Source organism: Halichoeres trimaculatus, unplaced genomic scaffold, assembly GCF_033239565.1.
Source record: "Halichoeres trimaculatus isolate MK-OKI-2021-1 unplaced genomic scaffold, fHalTri1.1 fHalTri1_scaffold_17, whole genome shotgun sequence".
In the NCBI taxonomy this organism is placed as follows: Eukaryota; Metazoa; Chordata; class Actinopteri; order Labriformes; family Labridae; genus Halichoeres; species Halichoeres trimaculatus.
In genome coordinates this window covers 17253427-17271818 of record NW_027437195.1, presented here as the reverse complement: position 1 = coordinate 17271818, position 18392 = coordinate 17253427, and the positions used below count along the sequence as shown (strand labels likewise).

At 39.2% G+C, this 18392-nt stretch overlaps 2 protein-coding genes across 2 annotated transcripts; one reads left to right on the top strand and one right to left on the bottom strand.

Moving 5' to 3' along the window:
* Nucleotides 1-1126: 1126 nt before the first annotated feature.
* lgals8b (galectin 8b) lies at nucleotides 1127-6059 on the bottom strand. Its single transcript, XM_074691803.1, has 8 exons — nucleotides 5860-6059; nucleotides 5492-5580; nucleotides 4932-5142; nucleotides 4691-4810; nucleotides 4536-4562; nucleotides 2693-2781; nucleotides 2393-2558; nucleotides 1127-2277 (listed from the first exon to the last, which is right to left on the bottom strand). The coding sequence occupies exons 1-8, from the start codon at nucleotides 5896-5898 to the stop codon at nucleotides 2128-2130; spliced, it is 891 nt and encodes a 296-aa protein (XP_074547904.1). The 5' UTR covers nucleotides 5899-6059; the 3' UTR covers nucleotides 1127-2127.
* A 3198-nt stretch (nucleotides 6060-9257) lies between these two features.
* On the top strand, nucleotides 9258-12670 carry LOC141806347 (interferon alpha-inducible protein 27-like protein 2A). Its single transcript, XM_074691805.1, has 4 exons — nucleotides 9258-9766; nucleotides 9913-9942; nucleotides 10087-10251; nucleotides 10507-12670. The coding sequence occupies exons 1-4, from the start codon at nucleotides 9757-9759 to the stop codon at nucleotides 10584-10586; spliced, it is 285 nt and encodes a 94-aa protein (XP_074547906.1). The 5' UTR covers nucleotides 9258-9756; the 3' UTR covers nucleotides 10587-12670.
* Nucleotides 12671-18392: the final 5722 nt, after the last annotated feature.

Genomic DNA, 18392 nt, shown 5'->3' with positions numbered 1-18392 from the left:
AGGGCTCTTATGCTGACTTTTTGAGCCCTTTATGCACCTGCTTCATAAGTGGCATATTTGCAGACTGAGCATGAGGGAATTACCTACAGTTCATAGCAATGTGACATGAAATATGGGGTTCCCAGGAAAGGCCTGCAAACACAGCAGGGTAAATGAACATTTAACGCAGAAATTTTAACGCAGGGTTTAGGGAGACATTGAGATTTATCCATTGACCTAAGAGGTCTGGGTGTTGAGAAGCAGTCACTGAACATTTAACTCTCTTCTTCCACCTTGTGGCGGAGCCCAAGCACTGCAGAAATATTTTCTTTGCAGTGAACATTTCACCCTGCTAAATGTGTCATGCAGTAAATAAACAGAAAATTCTTTTTTTTTATTATTATATAGATCATATTGCTATGTTTATGTGAAAAAAAGTAAATTCTTGGAGGAACCTGGAAGCTTATACAGAAGTAAGCTAATGAGCTTTTTTTAATTTTGTTTTTGGATTATCCAGCCCACAACTTGCCTGATTATTATTTTTTTTTATTGTATTTTCAGCCTCTGACAGCTATATTTATGTATACACATATGTGTATGTATGTGTGTGTAAATATATATATATATATATATATATATATATATATATATATATATATATATATATATATATATATATATATATATATATATATATATATACATATATATATATACATATACATATATATATATATATATATATATATATGTGTGTGTGTGTGTGTGTGTGTGTGTGTGTGTGTGTGTGTGTGTGTGTGTGTATGTATATATATATATATATGTGTGTGTGTGTGTGTGTGTGTGTGTGTATGTATATATATACACACACACACACATATATAGCACCAACCTTTGTTCAGACTTATTTATAACATTAAGTTTGTCCTTAATCTTTACACATTTTGTAGCAATACATGTTTATTTTTTCTTTATGTTACAATTAGTTTTTGAAGAAAAACGGCCAAATCCAAGTCAAGCTTTTAACTCTAAATGTAAAAGTACACTGTGGTCGTAACCAACCCGTCACCGATAACCCTTTTTTGAAGCAGGCTGAAGGTGTGCAGCCCATACACTTAACACTGGAAACCAAATGATTACAGAATCACATTTATTTGTTATTAAATCCTTTATGGTACATAGGGTAGATTCTTCATACATATTTTACAACAGTTACAACAGACATTGCAAAATAAGCATTTGCATAAGAAATGAAATGTTTCTGATTTTTTTTGTTTGTTTTTTCTCTTGGAGCAGAGTTGATCGTTGCAGCACAGAGCGAGAAGATTAGCTAAACAAGAAGGTCACAGAGGAAGGTTTTGCAGGACTACATTAGTCAAGATTGTTTTTTGAACGGTCATATGGACCTAATCTTGTACTGCACTGTGCTCAAGTTCTGCTGCACTCCTACTTGTTGAATGGTTTTAAGTGTTGAGTGCATGATGTCTATAGGAGTCCTGAGGATAGCGACCTTTAAGCAGACTGGATTGAAGACTCAAGAATAAACGGAGAAATGACGCAGCCTAGTTAAGTAAACCTTGGTTTAAAAATGCTTTGAAGCTTTTTAAGTTGGCTGTACAATAAAGAAGTCTTTAGTGGGCGTAGATCCTCCAAAAGAATAAAGCCCTTCAGTATCAGTCATTGTTTGCATTCATTGACCATATTGGCTTTTCAACAAAGCCAATACTGGAGTACTTTTATGGCACGCACACATATTCCCTGTTTGGATTCTACAGTGCATGAAGGGCGAGTCACAGCAGAGATGAATTACAGATGGTATGAGAAATCAACCCAGGCAAACCTAACCTGTAGCTGTAAACAGTCATGGTGGCTCACACCCTGAAGCTCCAGGACAGCTAACTCTCATGCATCAGTCGTCTCAAGAGGGCTTGACACATGGACCATAAACACCCTGTACCTGGTCTGTTCATGGTCCTTGGTCACATACAATGCTAGACTAGCTTAAAATCAGATCTCTGAATCCTGCGACAACAACCTAGCTGTAGTCGTTACAGTTTTTTTTCTGTTTTTCATTGCAGCAAAGCTAACCTAGCATTGATAACCAGAACACAGCAGTATTTGTCACACTGTCTTCTTTACAGTCCCAAGTCACCACAGCTTCACATCCGTCAGCTCCAGGTCCCCCATGATCTCCAGCTGGTCAATACTGCTCAGGTCCTGAACCCGATGTCTGAACTCGAACAAGTGAGAGCCGTTCACCGCCAGCTTGAACTGATGAGGCTGACAGAGGAGGAGAATCTGACAGGAACACCACCACATGGGAACAATCAGCCATCTTAAAGTACATTTTAAGAAATGGTTAAATAATAACAGTCTTTAACAGCTCCAGCAGGTATGCAGAAGCAGTGTCTACCTCAAAGTAATCCCCTGATGAGAAGGGAAAGAAGGGCAGCTCCCGCTCCTCCTGACCCCAGGATTCACTCAGGTATGAGTTCCTGATGAACATACCGGACTTCATGCGAGGATTCAGATGGAGGGCGATGTTCTCTGTCCTGCTGGTGCGGAGGTTCACTGTAAAACTGGATTACACGGCACGGATTATGAGGTAAACCACATCAGACAGGAAAATGACAAATCACACAGACAGACATGTCCATCTGCTTGTGTTCTGTAATCTGATGAGGTGAGGTAGTTTCATCAGTTGTTGCTTTACCTGTGAGGATACATGCTGACCTGTCCTTTTATCGTGATGTGCTGTCCAGGGCTCAGTCCTTTGAGGATACTGCCTTTGTAAGGGAGGCTCTGGATGGAGTTGATTGGAAAATTTCAGTGTACATTGATTCACAGACGATTTGCAACCATCTGATTCATCATAAGATCTAAAGTCACGATAAAAAACACTAAATTCTCAGCACAAAAACTGTTTACTCCTTAAAAAAAACTTAAATGTCAAAAGAGTAATATGTTTTTCATGATACTGGGTGTATCTTCAATAGTTAGTTTACCAACAAAGATCTGTGGCAGTGGTTCATGTTGTGAACCTCCTACCATTAGATGGCAGTGTTGTGATATGTATCAAGCTATTTCAATCTCTTTATTCAGATAAACTAAGACAGGGGCCAAAAGAGTTGAGCAATATTACTTGTCTAAAAGTGTGGGTACTTTTGGATCAGCTTAATTTTTCAAGAAGGCTGCCAGTGCTTGAGAAGTTATTACAGCAGAGATAAGTCAACCAGGAGTGAATTCAGTGGCTAAAATGTGTTGACTAAACATGATTCTGTTCCAAAAACTAGATGCTGATGAACACACTGATGGTCATAATTTAAATACTGTATTTGTGAGTTAAAACAGTCGTAAAGCATAAATGTATGAGAAAACCAAGTCTCCAAACCAATGTCTCATGTAAATAAATTTCACTTTAATGCACATTCACATTCTAATGATTGATTTGCAAATGGTAATAATTATTCAAGTGGATACAAAGATTGGAAGAAAGCAGTAGGCCCTCTGCTATGTAACGCTATGAGCCTGGATGAAAGGAAAGCAAAGTGTTACAGTTTTAGGGTCCATTCAGCCAAAATAACTTCAAGACAACATTTTTTCTAGCACATGAAGCAGAGATGAAGGGAAATCCAAGCAGTTTACTTACTTCTGTGCTCTGCATGGTGCTGCTTGGTGCAGTGCAGTAAAGGCTGCCTTTAACTCTAGCTGTTGATTCATCATGTTCTAACATCAAATCATCTGGTGTAGATCATCTTTACTGCTGGTTTATAGCTTTTACTTTTTGAAAATGACGTAATAAGTCCAGAATTTGGTCCATTTCATCTTCTGTTTTTCTTGCAGAATCAGCCAGCTGGGTTGGTTAGTTACTGGGATCCAACATAAAAGTGAAATGTAGTGTGGCTGTGACTGGTCTTTTACTGTGAGTGTGATCAAATGGAATTTAAAGTTTTCATGTTACCAGAAGCAAACAGAGGGAGGCTGAAGAGAGGGGATTTTATTCCTCTCCAACTGAATGCACGTACACCTGAGCTTTTGTGCTTTTGTATAGTAACTGCATCACAGTCACTGCAAAGCTTCAGTCTGTGTACTTTTTTACTTCATGTTACATCTCCATACTTAGAATACCTCAGCTGAGGATAAGTACCACCTGCAGGATATTGTCAGGTGAGAAAGAACAGCACTTTGGAGGAGGACTTAAGGCATGACGCTGAACCAAGACTTGAGCAGGGTGTAATTCTACATGAGTCAGTATTGTAATTAAGCTAGGTCAGAAGAAAGCAAGCTCTGACTTTTGGGCGTAACAGACCCGGCTTTCATTCGAATCGTGCTTTGTGGCACACCACCTTCCGCCTGGTGTCTTTCCAGATTTTAAAAAAGCTTCAAAACAAACTGGAATTCCAAGAAAGTCTGACGGCTGAAAGCTGGAATGAACTGGCCACATTTCACAAGCAAAGGAATCATTTAGGGGATTTAATACGATTTTTATGGCACTGCACAAGACTGGGCTCATTTTGAAACTTAAGTGTGTGTAAATGACAAAAAACAAAACTCACCAAGTCACCTGATTCTGAATATATTGCCTAAATGAAAAAGGACACATTCAGAATTATTAGATCTGTTATAATTTTTATTATTAGGATTTTTTTTTACAAAAAATAGGTACTTTAAGGCAGAATAAAGTATGGAAGAGAGACTGGTATGTACTCACTGAGTTTGGGATGTATCCAATGGTGTGCACCCTGACATTCCCAGAAATAGAAAATGTGTCGACCCTGTTGATTGGGATTTTGTGCTTGTATTCCAGCAGGTGAGCACCATTTACAGCCACCTGTAAAAAAAAAAAAAAAGCATTTTAGTAACCTCATTATTAAGACATAACGAACATGATGTTTGAAGGGACCACACAAGCCGTCTGATGCCTTTATCTTCAACAGTACATGTTAACCAACCTTGAAGACATCTTCATGCACCAGGATGATGGTTTCAAAGGGGGCTCCACGTTTATAGGGTAGCTGATGAAGAGTTTCCTCTTTGCCCCAGCTCTCCTGCAGCAGGGACTTACAGACCACACATGGCGAGCCTTTGAAGCGAGGGCTGAAGTGGAGGGCAACGTCAGAGCGAGGCTTGGTGCTGCAGCCGCTCGACAAATCAATCTGAAACCTTGGATTGGAAGGATAACCAGGTAAAGTAGAAAATCTGCCCTGGACATGACATGAGACTCAATCAAAACACAATATCAACAAGGACCAGGCACTACAGATGCCATGCATTGAATTACTGATCTCTGACCATCATAGCTGAGCTGACTTGAACCCAAAGTTATATTGTGAGTTTTATCAGTAGAAATTCTTTTAAACTAAGTCATGAACAAATGTATCCACAGAGGAAACTATTTTCAGAGCCAGTTCCATGGTACTAGTTTAGACACAGCAGGACTTTGAAGTTCCAAGTTTAAGCATCAGATGAATGATGCTGTAAATCAGTTTCAGAAATATCATATTCAGCTTACCTGTCAGCATCTGGGGGCACAGTACCCTGGATGATGATGATCTCCCCGGGGTGCAGGCCTCCAGGTATGGGACCTGTGTATGGGATCACCTGAGGCAGAGAGTTGCAGTGAGGGCTCTACGTGCACCAACAATGCCTGCAGTCATGCTGCCCAGATGCCTCTGAGTCACATTTATTAGCTTCACTGAACAATGCCTGCCTCATGAGCTAACGTCCTGTGTGCAGGCCATGTACAGACTGTTTCTGACGAGCCAGCGGCTTGCTGTTAGTTTTCGGCTGTGTTATACAATAAAACTGGGTCTCACTGATCAACGTATGTTGTCAGCAATGAGCTGATGCAGAAAATAACAAAATCAAAGAGCGTCTTACCGGATTCAGTACAGAGTGTTTCGCATTTGCGACAGACATCAGGCTTGCTGTGTCAGTCTACACCATGAAGGTGTGCTGAAAGACAACGGAGTCTGCGGTAAATCCGGCCGGTTTGTAGCTCTCCTGCGCTACGCAGGGTTGATGACAACGGGCATCATCTCTCCATCAGACCCTTAAAGCCTTGCGCATGCGCAGGTCATATGATCAGTTCTGTTCAACGACTGAACGTTGGAGGCTTTCTGCGAAACTGTTTTTAACTCTATCGTCGAGCCCGTTTCTCACACAAAACAATAAAATATGCAAACAACACTCACTCTTTGGTGACCGTTATAGCAGTATAACTTCCAATAATGCTTGCATCCATATAATAATAATAGTAATAATAATAATAATAATGTAGTTGTTGTTGTTGTTGTTATTGTAACTTGTACACAATTTGCCTGATAACAGTTGTACCTTATTATTTTGTTAAGATTTTAATTGGGTGAGTTTTACTCGTGTCTTCATTTCGTATTGCGCCCATAGACCGTATAATTTTGTTAGCTATAAAGCTAATTTTCACCTTTAGTGCCTGGCAGACCAGAGCAGAGTTCACTGTAATCGAAATGGTATCAAAATCCACACAGTCATTAGAATCATGAGTTACGATTGTAGCAGAGGGGCACTTGGACCACGTGAGGGTGAGAGCCAATCAGAAGCAGGAATGAGCTGATCAGAGCTTGAAAGACAACAGGTAAGGCTGCAGCTCCTCAATAGCGATCCCTTCAGGTCCAGTGCCTGTCCAAACTCAAGTGTGGCTCTGGTAAGTCAGTCCTTCGGGGTTTTTAATCATTATTGTACATATTTTAATTTTGTATGGTAAGGGTTTTAAACACCCGAGGTAATTGTATTTTAATCATTTGTAAGCTTTTGGGTCTGTCATTCTTTTGGGGTGGAAAAAATGTTGTTTTTTTCTTTTTTTTTAAAAGAAAGGCAGAAAAAAAAGAAAGGAAAACAACATTATTCAGTGGCAGACAAGATATGTGTAACTAGCATTGTTATTTATTCTAAATGTAAGTTACACATAATAATGGTATTACTATTTATGATTGTAATTGGTAAATGGTATTGTTGGTAAATACTAGTAATTAAAATGTGGATTATCTGTTTCCAGGCAAATCACTGATTGCCATTTGTTTCAGCAGTGTATTTTACCTTTTTTTAGGTTAGAGTTGCTTTTCAACCTTTTTTCTTTTTTAGCTTTGTTTTTATTGTTTTGTCTAGTTCCCATTCTCCACCTCTAGTGCTGCGGCTTTGGTGGTCTCCATCCCTTGGTGTGATTAGGATAGTGTGAGTTGACTCACTGTAGATGCGTTTGTGATCTTGCTTTTTTTCTCAGTTGTATGGTGGATTATTTTGAGGTATACTTTAGTTTCTTTTCCTATGTTTAGAATCCGCACTAGGCAGCGTACTCTCAGCCTTATCCTCATTGGATGGTTATCATCTTAACTGTAGAACAACTATCTATCTCTTCTGTTTGTGTTTGTGTTTGTGTTTTATTAGTTTTAATATTGTAAATGAATGACATGACTGGTCAAAGTCTACAAATCAAACCACACTGACGGTTGCGGCCTCTTTATTGACGCCCCTGCCCTTTATTTTATTGTGCGTTTAACATAATGCTCTCACCAGTTGTTAAAAGGAGATGTGTAAGGCTCAACAGGCTAAAGTTAACAGCAATAACTTTAAAGTTTGGACACACTGATATTTTCAACAGTACATTATACAAGATAGCCAAGTAGAGCATGTGATTTATATTGTCAAACATATTTTCAAGAGAGGAGACAGCTTATTTCTACCTGAGTAGAGTGAAGGCATACTTGTTTGTTTTGGACATTTCACAGCAGAGCTCTGGAAATAAGTGTACCAGTTTTTTTGTTTCAATACCTCAGACATTGTAAGTTAATTGAGAAAACATTTCGTTGTGTAATTCCTGTTTTTTAGCTATTCATGTTGTTTTTACTTACATTTTTATCTTTATCTATGTCTTTACTGGGATGGGAAACATTAGATGTTCTGATTCACCTTCTTTACCAGTAGGTGGCAGAATTGCACCAACAAGGAGTTTTTCAACCTCAAACACCCCAAAGAAAAGAAGAAACCCAGGCAACTCCAAGGGCGCGGTTCAGACAGAGAAAACCTCGCTATTCACAAAGAAATATGGTCCCTGGTAGGTGTCACTAATTCCTCTGATGAATCAATTCTTTCTTCCTCATTTTTACAGAATTACAACAAACACTTTCTTCAAACCAGACCCAGTGTGAATACTGTTTTGCTTTCTATCCTTTGTTCTAGGACTGGTTGTCGCCATTGGAGCAGGAGCAGGTCAGAATGTGAAAGCCTTATCCTTTAATTGAAATACTGATGTTAAGTGCTGAACCTTTACTATAACTTGTCCGGTCACTGACTTATCGTTTCTGAGCAGTAGGTGCTGTGGTCCTGGCTCCCGTTGCTCTCGGAGCAGTAGGTTTCTCTTCTGCCGGAATAGCTGCAGGCTCCATTGCTGCCAAAATGATGTCAGCTGCTGCTGTTGCTAATGGAGGAGGAGTGGCAGCAGGAAGTGTGGTGGCTACTTTGCAGTCAGCAGGTAAACACCTGACAAAAAAATCACCAACATGTCATGTGGAGACAATGAGTAAAGGGTTATTTTAAAGTATTTCATCAAATAAGATTAGAAAGCATTCGTCGCCCCCATTTGGGCAATTTGATTTGCCACAGCAGTGGAAAGCAATATTCATACAATAAAAAACAGTACAGTGCAATATAAACATAGATATAAATGATAAATGTCAACAGGTGAGTTATCATCTAATGATGTCATCAGATAAAGCGTGAAGGAGGAAAGATCAGAAGTATAATTCAGCCTTTTGGCCTCAGAACAAGTGTTTTCCTGTTTCTCTGCAGCTTTCTGACTCGATAAAACCGAATGTAAACTCTCTGTAGGTGCAGCTGGCTTGTCAGGAGCTGCCACAGCTGCTGTTGCCAGTGTTGGAGGATCCGTGGGGTGGTTTGTCAAACAGTGGCAACGACGATAACAGCGGTGGCGGCTGTGAGGGCGGTGACAGTCGTGATGTTTGTGATGATGACAGTGACACCCATGAAAGTGTTACTATGTCGGTCCTGGATCTCAAGTAACAATATGTCAGACGTCTATCTACGGAAGAAAATTTCAGTGTCATTAAAAATTATATTGGAAAAGAAAAGGCTTTGATTCCTTTCTTGTTGCAGGAAAACACTGCTCACAACTATCACAGATTTGTAGTGCATTCAAGTTTTTTGCAAATTTAGTTGATGTCTTTATCTAAATGAAAGAAGGGGCATGGGGAAAGGCTTGCTATGCCAATGTATACATGAATATTTTGTTATTATGACATTTCATTTCTCCTTAAATCACACCAGCTGATGGTGCTCGACAAAAAGGATGAATAATAATGAACCCCATGGCACTGCAAACCCTACATTCCAGGGTAACACACACATCATAATCCCCTACATATTAACCTAAACATCGTCATGTAAATATTACTTTGTTAATTAACAACAAAAGGTAAAGACCACAGAGCTGCTGCATTTTCTTGATGAATGAATAACAGTTTGTCCTTAGAGCATGTTTGGTGGAATCTGAATGAAGTCTGACACATCTGTGTGTGTGTGTGTGTGTGTGTGTGTGTGTGTGTGTGTGTGTGTGTGTGTGTGTGTGTGTGTGTGTGTGTGTGTGTGTGTGTGTGTGTGTGTGTGTTTGCGAGTGGGTGTGTTTTGTTGGGTTGTTATGGGAGGTGTAAACCCAGCTCCAGTATAAAAGCCAGCCCAGCGTTCCACTGTAACAGAAAGAAGAAAGCTAGTTTCCACCTAAAAAACATGGACTTTTGTGAGTATCACTCTACTTTATGATCATTATTACAGATAGGACTCCAGACTATGATTCGATTTACTTTCAGTTAATCACAATTCTTGATGTAGAAAAACTTAATTAAATACGCTCTAACTGACGTGAATGTACATTTTGTGTGTCAGTCACAGCCGCCGTTGTTGTAGCAGGAGGAGGTAACATCTTTTCTTTTTATGTACAGGCTTTTTATTTTTCTTAAATCCATCAATGCTAAATATTGCCTTTGCTCTTTCAGGACCAAAATAATTTTTCAAAGTAGACTAAACATGAAACTGCCGTGTGTAATTTTGTTCTCTAAGCAGTAGGTGCTGTGGTCCTGGCTCCTGTTGCTCTCGGAGCAGTAGGTTTCACTTCTGCTGGAATAGCTGCAGGCTCCATTGCTGCCAAAGTGATGTCACTGCTTGCTCTTGCTAATGGAGGAGGAGTGGCAGCAGGAAGTTGGTTTTCTTTTTGGCAGTCAGTAGGTAAATACCATTACAATACATTACTTTATTTTCTATATTAGGTTTTTTTTTTCTAGTTGAAACTTACATTTTTCTGATGTATTCTCGACTTTTTCACACTATATACTTTATTACACTTGTTTTGTTGCTGTGACTCTGAGTTTCCCTGATAAACTACATTGTATTGTAGTGTACAGTAAAAGTTTTTAAGGAGAAAAGGATTCATACTGTAGAAGAGGGAGCTAAATAACTGACTAACCTCTGATCTCTCTGTAGGTGCAGCTGGCCTGTCAGTAGCTGCCAAGGCAGTTGTGGCTGGTGTTGGGGCAGCTGTGGGCTGGCTGGCGCTAACATGAACAATTAAAATCTAAGACTTTGAACAACCATTGATTTAACTTTTATATGGGAGTGGGCAATGATGCTTCAATTTGCAAAAAAATTACATTGTTTTAAAAATTCTTTTTGTTTTTGTAAGTCACTTGCTAATCTATGTTTGCATTCATGTGGTCCTGCTGAAAGCCTGTGTCAGGATTGTTTTTAACCTGACTTTGAAAAACTGCATCATAGTATTGTAGAGGATAAAGTAGACCTCATTTCAGCAGGCTTTATGGTCTATATGAAGACCTATTTTGACTACATTAAATCCAGTTGTTGACATACCTGTGGTTGTGTCTGTTTCAGTGAACACATGCTTTGTAAAGGCCACTGCAGCAGTACCTATTATAATGCTCGTTACTGCAGTGGTTTTCAATGTTTTCAAGTCGCAATTTACAAGAACTATAGAATAAAGAAATAATGTTGATTTTTTTGATATATAATTTGTTTTTGAAGGTCAACCCCTTAAAAACAGCCTAAGCCTGTTCTTTTTATTACTATGTTTGATAGTTTAATGTAGTAAATACAAGATGCCCTAGACCAGGGGTGACCAACCTGTGGCTCACAAGCCACATGTGGCTCTTTGCCTTTCGATGTGCGGCTCTTCGATCCATTCATAAAACTGATAAATTGATTCCAACATTGGGATCTAGGGTAATGAGATTGATACTTAAGTTTCTGTTTCTTTTCTCTACATGTGCTCCTCTCAATTGTTCATGCACTCACAGATAGATAGATAGATAGATAGATAGATAGATAGATAGATAGATAGATAGATAGATAGATAGATAGATAGATAGATAGATCGATCGATCAATCGATCGATCAATGGAACTTTGTCTCTTCTGCAGTAGAAACATAAATTTGTCTGTGACACAGCTCCAAATACTAATTTAAACACACTTATAAACACAATAAATCTCTCTTTGAAAATTAGAAATGTATTGATTTTTATATTGTGTCATTTTGTTTATGTGTGAGAGGAGGTGCATTTGCAAGACCACGTTTTTTGTGGCTCTTTGTAGTACCACAGTAATTTTTGTTGCTCTTGGTCTCTGATTGGTTGGCCACCCCTGCCCTAGACTTCCAAGCTTGATCCAATGACCGTGGTAAAAGTAAGTGATCCTTGCTTGTTAGTATTCATGGTGCCACATGGGGGAGCCAGCGTGCTGCCTTGTATCTGCCAATTTGTTGACATCTGTTGCCTTCCACAAACTCCTGCCTGCTACTGGTCAGTGGATTTGCGTATGGTCTGGTAGATGGTGTGTGTGTGTGTGTGTGTGTGTGTGTGTGTGTGTGTGTGTGTGTGTGTGTGTGTGTGTGTGTGTGTGTGTGTGTGTGTGTGCTCACACACCAGTCTGATTTCCTGAGAGCAGATTAAAAGTAGCAGCCACAAAACTAGTTTATCAACCTTTAAGTGTTTGTCATCTGTCCACAATGTTTCAAAGTCTAAGACTTAGTGCCTTAGAAATGCTGTTTACGTGACTTTATCTGCGGGTCACATCCTGGAAAAAAGGGATCTTGTGACACCATCTCTCCATTTGTCCTCTTTCTTTTTGCTGTGTATGAGGTGGAGGGAGCTGCTGAGTTTCTCCACTGAACACTCATCCTCTCATCCTCGTCCTATCATACTTTGGGTTTAGCTCAAACTCCTGCAAAGATTACCCAGGTTTACTCCAAGTGTGTGGTTGATGACTCCTCTTGGAGCAGTCAATAGGAAGGTATTTGTCACAGCAGGGCATGTAAAAACTTTCAGAACCCACCTGATACTTCCCAAACCATTGGCTTTCTTTACCTCTTGTTTCTTTTTTTTTCTTCCTCGAGTAATAACTCACAGCAAAAGGAATGAAAAAAAAAATCAAGGTATCAATACATTAAAGTGGAGAGTAATGATTTTCTCAGCAGTGAGGGGAAATGGTGCAAACCACCAAACAACTGTAGACAGTTTTCCTATGGACAAATCTGTTTGTGATCTTAACTGGAGAGTCAGTGATGATGTCAAGCCAGTTTTGTCCTGTGGGTGAATACACCTGTTGACATTTACATGTTTGAATTTTTGCAGGAATAAAATATTTTAAAAAGATATTTGTTGCATCTTGTTGCGTTATTTGACAGGTGATCTAAATAAAGAGAAACAACATAAGTGAATGGAAATGAATGCTCCAAAGTCTGCTTTATGATATGGCAAATATTGTATAACTCATTCTGCAGGGTTCATTACTCCTCCCAGTTTAGGAGTAATGAAATATCATTTATTATCAGTTAGTTTTTTCTAGTCTCTCCAGCCTTGTTGTTTCTCTATTACTGAACAAAAGAATGCTGTCCATATGTTTTGTTTTGTTTTTTGTTTTTTTTTAATTGAAGGCCTTTTCTTATCGGAATATCCACAGACCTGGTGAAAGGGGGAAGTACTGGTCTGATTTGCATGAAACCTCGAAGTTGGATGGGTCCAAGAGGAACAATACTTCAGTAGGCTGAACTTTTGAGACCTAAATCAGTAACGACAATAATATTCACTGTGCAGGGTTGTGTGTGAAATGAAAACGAAAAACCGCCCTCCTTAGAAATGTTTATTACTTGGATTATATGGCGTGATCGACGAAAATTCCCAAATCACGCCCTTGTAGCCAAAGTTTCGTTTCTCCTGAAATGATACCTAAACCCTCACAGTATATAAACCTGACCTACTCGTTTCTGAGCACAGTAGAAGAACGACATGGGTCTCTGTAAGTACGCAGTCTCTTTGAATAAGTCTTTTAGATTTCTTTGTAAAACTGATTTCATAAAATTAAATCATAATACAAGGAAGAAAAAATAGTAAACTGTTTTTTTTTTTCTTTTTTCTTTTTGTCTTTTAGTGACAGTAGCCGCGGTTGTTGGAGGAGGAGGTAGGATCGCCCGTGTTTATTCCTAATGGATTTCTATACCGAAAACCAAATAAATGCAGGCATAATCCATGTTTTAAGGTGGCCGTTAGCTGACCGCTTTAGAGTCTAACGTTTTTCTCTGTTCATGTCCATGAGCAGCAGGGGCAGTGGTTGCAGCTCCGCTGGTTCTGGGGGTGGTGGGTTTCACCTCGGCTGGGATCGCTGCAGGGACACTCGCTGCCAAAATGATGTCAGCTGCTGCGATCGCCAACGGAGGAGGGGTGGCTGCAGGAAGCCTGGTGGCTGGTTTACAGGCAGCAGGTAAAATCCATACTTCATCAAAAATGTGTGTTAATGTAAGTTTTCAAACTTGTGTACCAAGATGATTTGAAGGTCTTTTTTGTTTTAAGAGTACATTAGACAAACGAAAAATAAGCTTAGTGCCGAGCAGGGGCGTCACTAGGATTTAGGGACGGGGGGGCTTCAGCCCCAGGAGATGCAAATGATCAAATGTGTAACAAACGAAAAACAACACATAGAGTTAATAACTGCTCATCATAGAGGCTAATGCCATGACTTTCACAAACAACACAATAATAGTTTTGTATTTTGAAGTCAGATTGATAAAATTTTGGCACACAAGTAACTAGAAAAGATTTAGAATAGAATTTAAGGTTCTTTTATTAGTTTAAAATATCTCTTAAAGGTCTTGATCCTTTATATTTATCAGATTTGCTTTTATCATTTGAGCCAAGTAGGGTTCTCAGGTCTTCAGGTAGTTGTCTTTAATGGTACCTGAAGTTAGAACTAAAACATATGGGGAGGCCTCTTGTTATTATTATGGCCCCCGTCTGTGGACCAGCCTACCTCAAGACCTGAGGGTAGCTCCAACTGTTCATATTTTTTAAAAGTAAACTCAAGACCTACCTTTTTAGTCTGGCTTTCAGCTGATTGTATTTAGTATAATTTATTGTTATTATTTTATTTATTTAAATCCTCTTAACCTGTTTTATTTCTCCTTTTTAGACCAGATCTATCACTTCTAATTTTATGACCTGATCTGCTTTAGCTGTTTTTATAACCCACCGAGTTAGGCTATCTCATGTTTACCATATTACTTATTCAAATTTAATTTTGTTTATTTTCAGTGTCCTACAAACAAATTACTCTATCTCTAGACTCACCTTTCCAGTGGAGCTCTCTCCCCTCTCATTCCCTGTGCTCCTCTGCCCTGACTCCTACAGATCAATAGGGATGGCGGAGTGATTATTGTTAATGTATTATTATTGTTATATTCATCACAATAATATGATGATAATAATAATAATCATAAACTACTGTTAGCAGGGGGCTGGAGTCAATTGTTAACTACCATCAGTGATAAATACTTACTTTTTGGAAAAACTCCCTGATATCCATTCTACATTGATGGCTTAAATAAAGACTTCTTGTGTCTTGCTTTACTCCTGAGTCCAAGACAAGAAGCTAGACTCCATCCTTTTGACTGTCCGTCCAGTAACAAGGAAGAAGAGACGGATAAAGCCTGCCCACCGCTCCTAGTTTAGCTCAAACGCTGGGAGTCAATATGAAACTTTAGCCTGTCTCTGCCTCATCAGATAAAATCTTCAGCCCTCCAAACGGTCTTGAGTGCCCTTTGAGAGTCGTTTTTACCTCATTAGTTACGCTAACTTCTACTATCAAAGTGTTATCTCCTTCCACTACTAAACAGAGTCTTTGTTTCGTAACTTTAGTTGTACCAGGACCGGGATGGTTTTAGGGAGAGATGGGGCGTTCTCGAACGAGTCGACTCTTTTGAACAGCGCTTTTCAGTGAACAAAAAGAACTGATTCGCTGCTCTGTGTCAGCCCTTTGTTTGCAGGCCATTACGGAATACAAATTGCCTGCACGTTTCAGAACGAACAGCTCACTCAAAACTGTGAATCAGTTCTCACCGTTCATTTGAAAAAGCTATACAAAAGACTCGAGTCGTTCGCGATTTCACATCTCCAGCGAAAACCACAGCGGGTATGAGTAGTTCGGTAAAATCACCTCAAATCGTTTAGGGGGGCTTGATGATATTTTAGGGGGGCTTCAGCCCCTCAAATTAGGCCTAACAACGCCACTGGTGCCGAGATAAAAGTAGGAAAATTCCTGTTGCTGGAGTTTAGTGTTTCCACGGGAACAGTGTGGTCATTTGACCACTGTGTGTAGTGTTGCTCTTTTGGTTTCTGTAGCTCCACACAGTAATAATAACCCACCTGTGTGTTTTGCTGTAGGTGCTGCTGGTTTATCAGGAACCGCTACGGCAGCTGTGGCCAGTGCTGGAGGAACACTTGCAGGGCTGGCTGCAGTCCTCATCTGAAAACCATGACTTGTTTTTGTTTTAAATCATATGAAGGAAGCAAAACATGTTGCATCAGTTTTATAAACTAAACCCATCAAACGCACTTTAACTCAATCACAAAGCTGAAATATATTTTTGTGCAACTAATCATTAATAAAGAAAGATACAAGTGTCACGTTGTGTGAAAATATTTCTCTTTTTTCCCCCTGTTTTTTATTCAATAAAGTCAATGTATGAATCTCTAGTGGGTATATTTTGAAGGGCTTTTACTGTCATTTGTGAGCTTTAACATAAACTAAATGAACTGAAAAACTCCAAAGCTTATGTTGAATACTGCATATAGCCTATACGGTGCAGCACATCTTTCCAAACCAAACAGGCAATAAGTGGAGTTGTCACGCTGGAAAATAAAATAAAAAAAAATAAATTGAATAAATAAAAGAGGAATCGTCATGCTAGTTTTCTGGCGACCCCTGTGGACACAATTAGTTGTGTCGTGTTACGGTCTTTCAACGGGGACTGCATTTCCCATGAGCGCCACTACTGTCATTAAGCCCGCTCGTGCCAACCAGTACCAACGTGTGCATCAAGATTACAGATCTTCTCTGTACTACCGCTTTTCTTTGTTCAAGACAACATCTGGTTTGAAGCAGAGTAGTCAGGTAAATTTGCTGTTCCGTGGCTACATAGAATAACGTGGAGCTCAGGAACATTGAAACTCAGCTTAAGCATTATTAGCTTGCAGGTAGGCAATCTGTTAGCGTCACAGCCATAGGCTGTGTCAGGAGGTAACTCTGTGCTCCGGTGCTCCTTTTAAATGTAGGTGTACGACTCACAGAGTTTAACTGGTTTGTCCCGAAAAGCTGTGAAGAGTTCACACTTTGGAATTAACTTAATTATTTTAGGTGGTGGTGCACTCAGAAGGGTGTGTGTCGTTCCAGCTTCCCTTAACGAAGAGCTACTAAGGTGCTGTCTTGGGTTTCACGGTAGTAGATACAACTTTATGAAATGACTTCTCTGGTGCCCCTTCAGTGGGCTGTCCAACGTGTTTCTCACAAAATTACCTTTAAAAATTGCCTCATTCAGAGGGGCCCTCATACCTCATGGATGACCCTACAGTGGGTAAAATACAGACAAGTTCCTTTTAAATGGCCTACTAGTGATCCCACTCTGAAAAAGTACTTCTACAACTGACTGAATGCAAAAAAAATTAACCTCTCTTAGCTGGCCAGATGGTTTCATGCAAAGAAAAGGCTCCCTGTATGCACTTGTGGAGAATTTAATGCTGCAAAGGTTCCTTTGAAATTCACCCCAGAGGACCAAATGCAAAAATGTGTGGTCTAGATGCCCTTGCAAAATATAAAATGTGATAAAGTGCCCATTTTTCTAACTTGCCTTTTGTAGTTGTTGTTGTTGTTGTTGTTGTGCAAAGTTTGTGGTTAAGATTTAATATCTGAGGAAGTAATTTATTATCAAACGAAACTACTGCTTAAACTACCCAGTCAACCACACTCTAAACAATAAATAACTGAGTTCCTCTTCAAATGCTCTTTAAAATATTCACTAGAATGCAGGAGAAGAAAAAACTTCTTGTGCTTGCAAACTAACATTCCACTGTAAAACTTGACCTCCACCTTTTTTTCTCCACAGAAAATCTAACCACAAGTATCTAATACTGATGGAGTCATGGAGGCATCAGCGATTCATCATCAGCTACTCAGAAAGAGTGAGTGCTCGTTTCTACAACTGACCTCACTACAGAACATTACAGGAGGGATCACTTTTGAGGTAATGTCCTTTTACAAAGATTCTTTTTCTCAACGAGAAAAATACTTTGCATTTCTCTTTTTAAAAGCCCCAAACTCCACTAAGAAAAACAGTAGATATGTCTTACAGAAGCTGAGCTTCTCATCCATCACTGGCTGTGTTGGTTCATTTTTGTTTTTAATGTGAAAATGATGTGTTGGATGTAAAAGGAACAAACAAGGGTATGCACTTACTCCACTAAAAAAAGTACAAGTTTTACATTCTGGATTAGCAAGATCATGTAAGGCAATTTGACACTCTGGGCTCAACATTGTCATCATCTTCTTGAACATGAGCATGTCAGCTCTGTCATGATTAACACGTTAGCATTACATGGTAAGTGCAGAGAACCACACTGCCTATGTTCAGCCTTACAGCACTCAGTGTACGAGACTAGGGCTGAACGATTTCGGAAAATAATTGAATTGCAATTTTTTGGACCAATTTTGTGATTGTGTTTTAGCATACTATTTATTTATTATTATTATTATTATTATTTTTATTTTATTTTTATTTTTTATTTTTTTTTTGGGGGGGGGGGGCATTTCTTCTTTTTTATTAGCTAAACAAAAGCTCTAAGTCATTCTATAGTATGACCAACACAACAAAGGATACTGTTAACAAATAAGTTTTTTCTGCACTTTTTAATTGAAAAAAAAGGAACTCTGTGAAATTTTAGTGGCTTTCAGTTGTCAGTAAGAGTAACAAAAAGATGCAGAATAAAGTGAAAAAGGGGTATGGCTCTGCCAGTCTTGATCATTCTACTGGAT

What these genes read in the sequence shown, in the direction of transcription:
- lgals8b (XM_074691803.1), bottom strand. Translation starts at nt 5,898, where the DNA reads ATGTCTGTCGCAAATGCGAAACACTCTGTACTGAATCCG. An exon ending in TGCATGAAGATGTCTTCAAG is followed by an intron (nt 4,811 to 4,931) that starts GTTGGTTAACAT and finishes TTTTTTTTACAG; the next exon opens with GTGGCTGTAAATGGTGCTCA. An exon ending in ATTCAGAATCAGGTGACTTG is followed by an intron (nt 2,782 to 4,535) that starts GTGAGTTTTGTT and finishes AACTCCATCCAG; the next exon opens with AGCCTCCCTTACAAAGGCAG.
- LOC141806347 (XM_074691805.1), top strand. An exon ending in CGTTGTTGTAGCAGGAGGAG is followed by an intron (nt 9,943 to 10,086) that starts GTAACATCTTTT and finishes TTGTTCTCTAAG; the next exon opens with CAGTAGGTGCTGTGGTCCTG. An exon ending in TTCTTTTTGGCAGTCAGTAG is followed by an intron (nt 10,252 to 10,506) that starts GTAAATACCATT and finishes ATCTCTCTGTAG; the next exon opens with GTGCAGCTGGCCTGTCAGTA.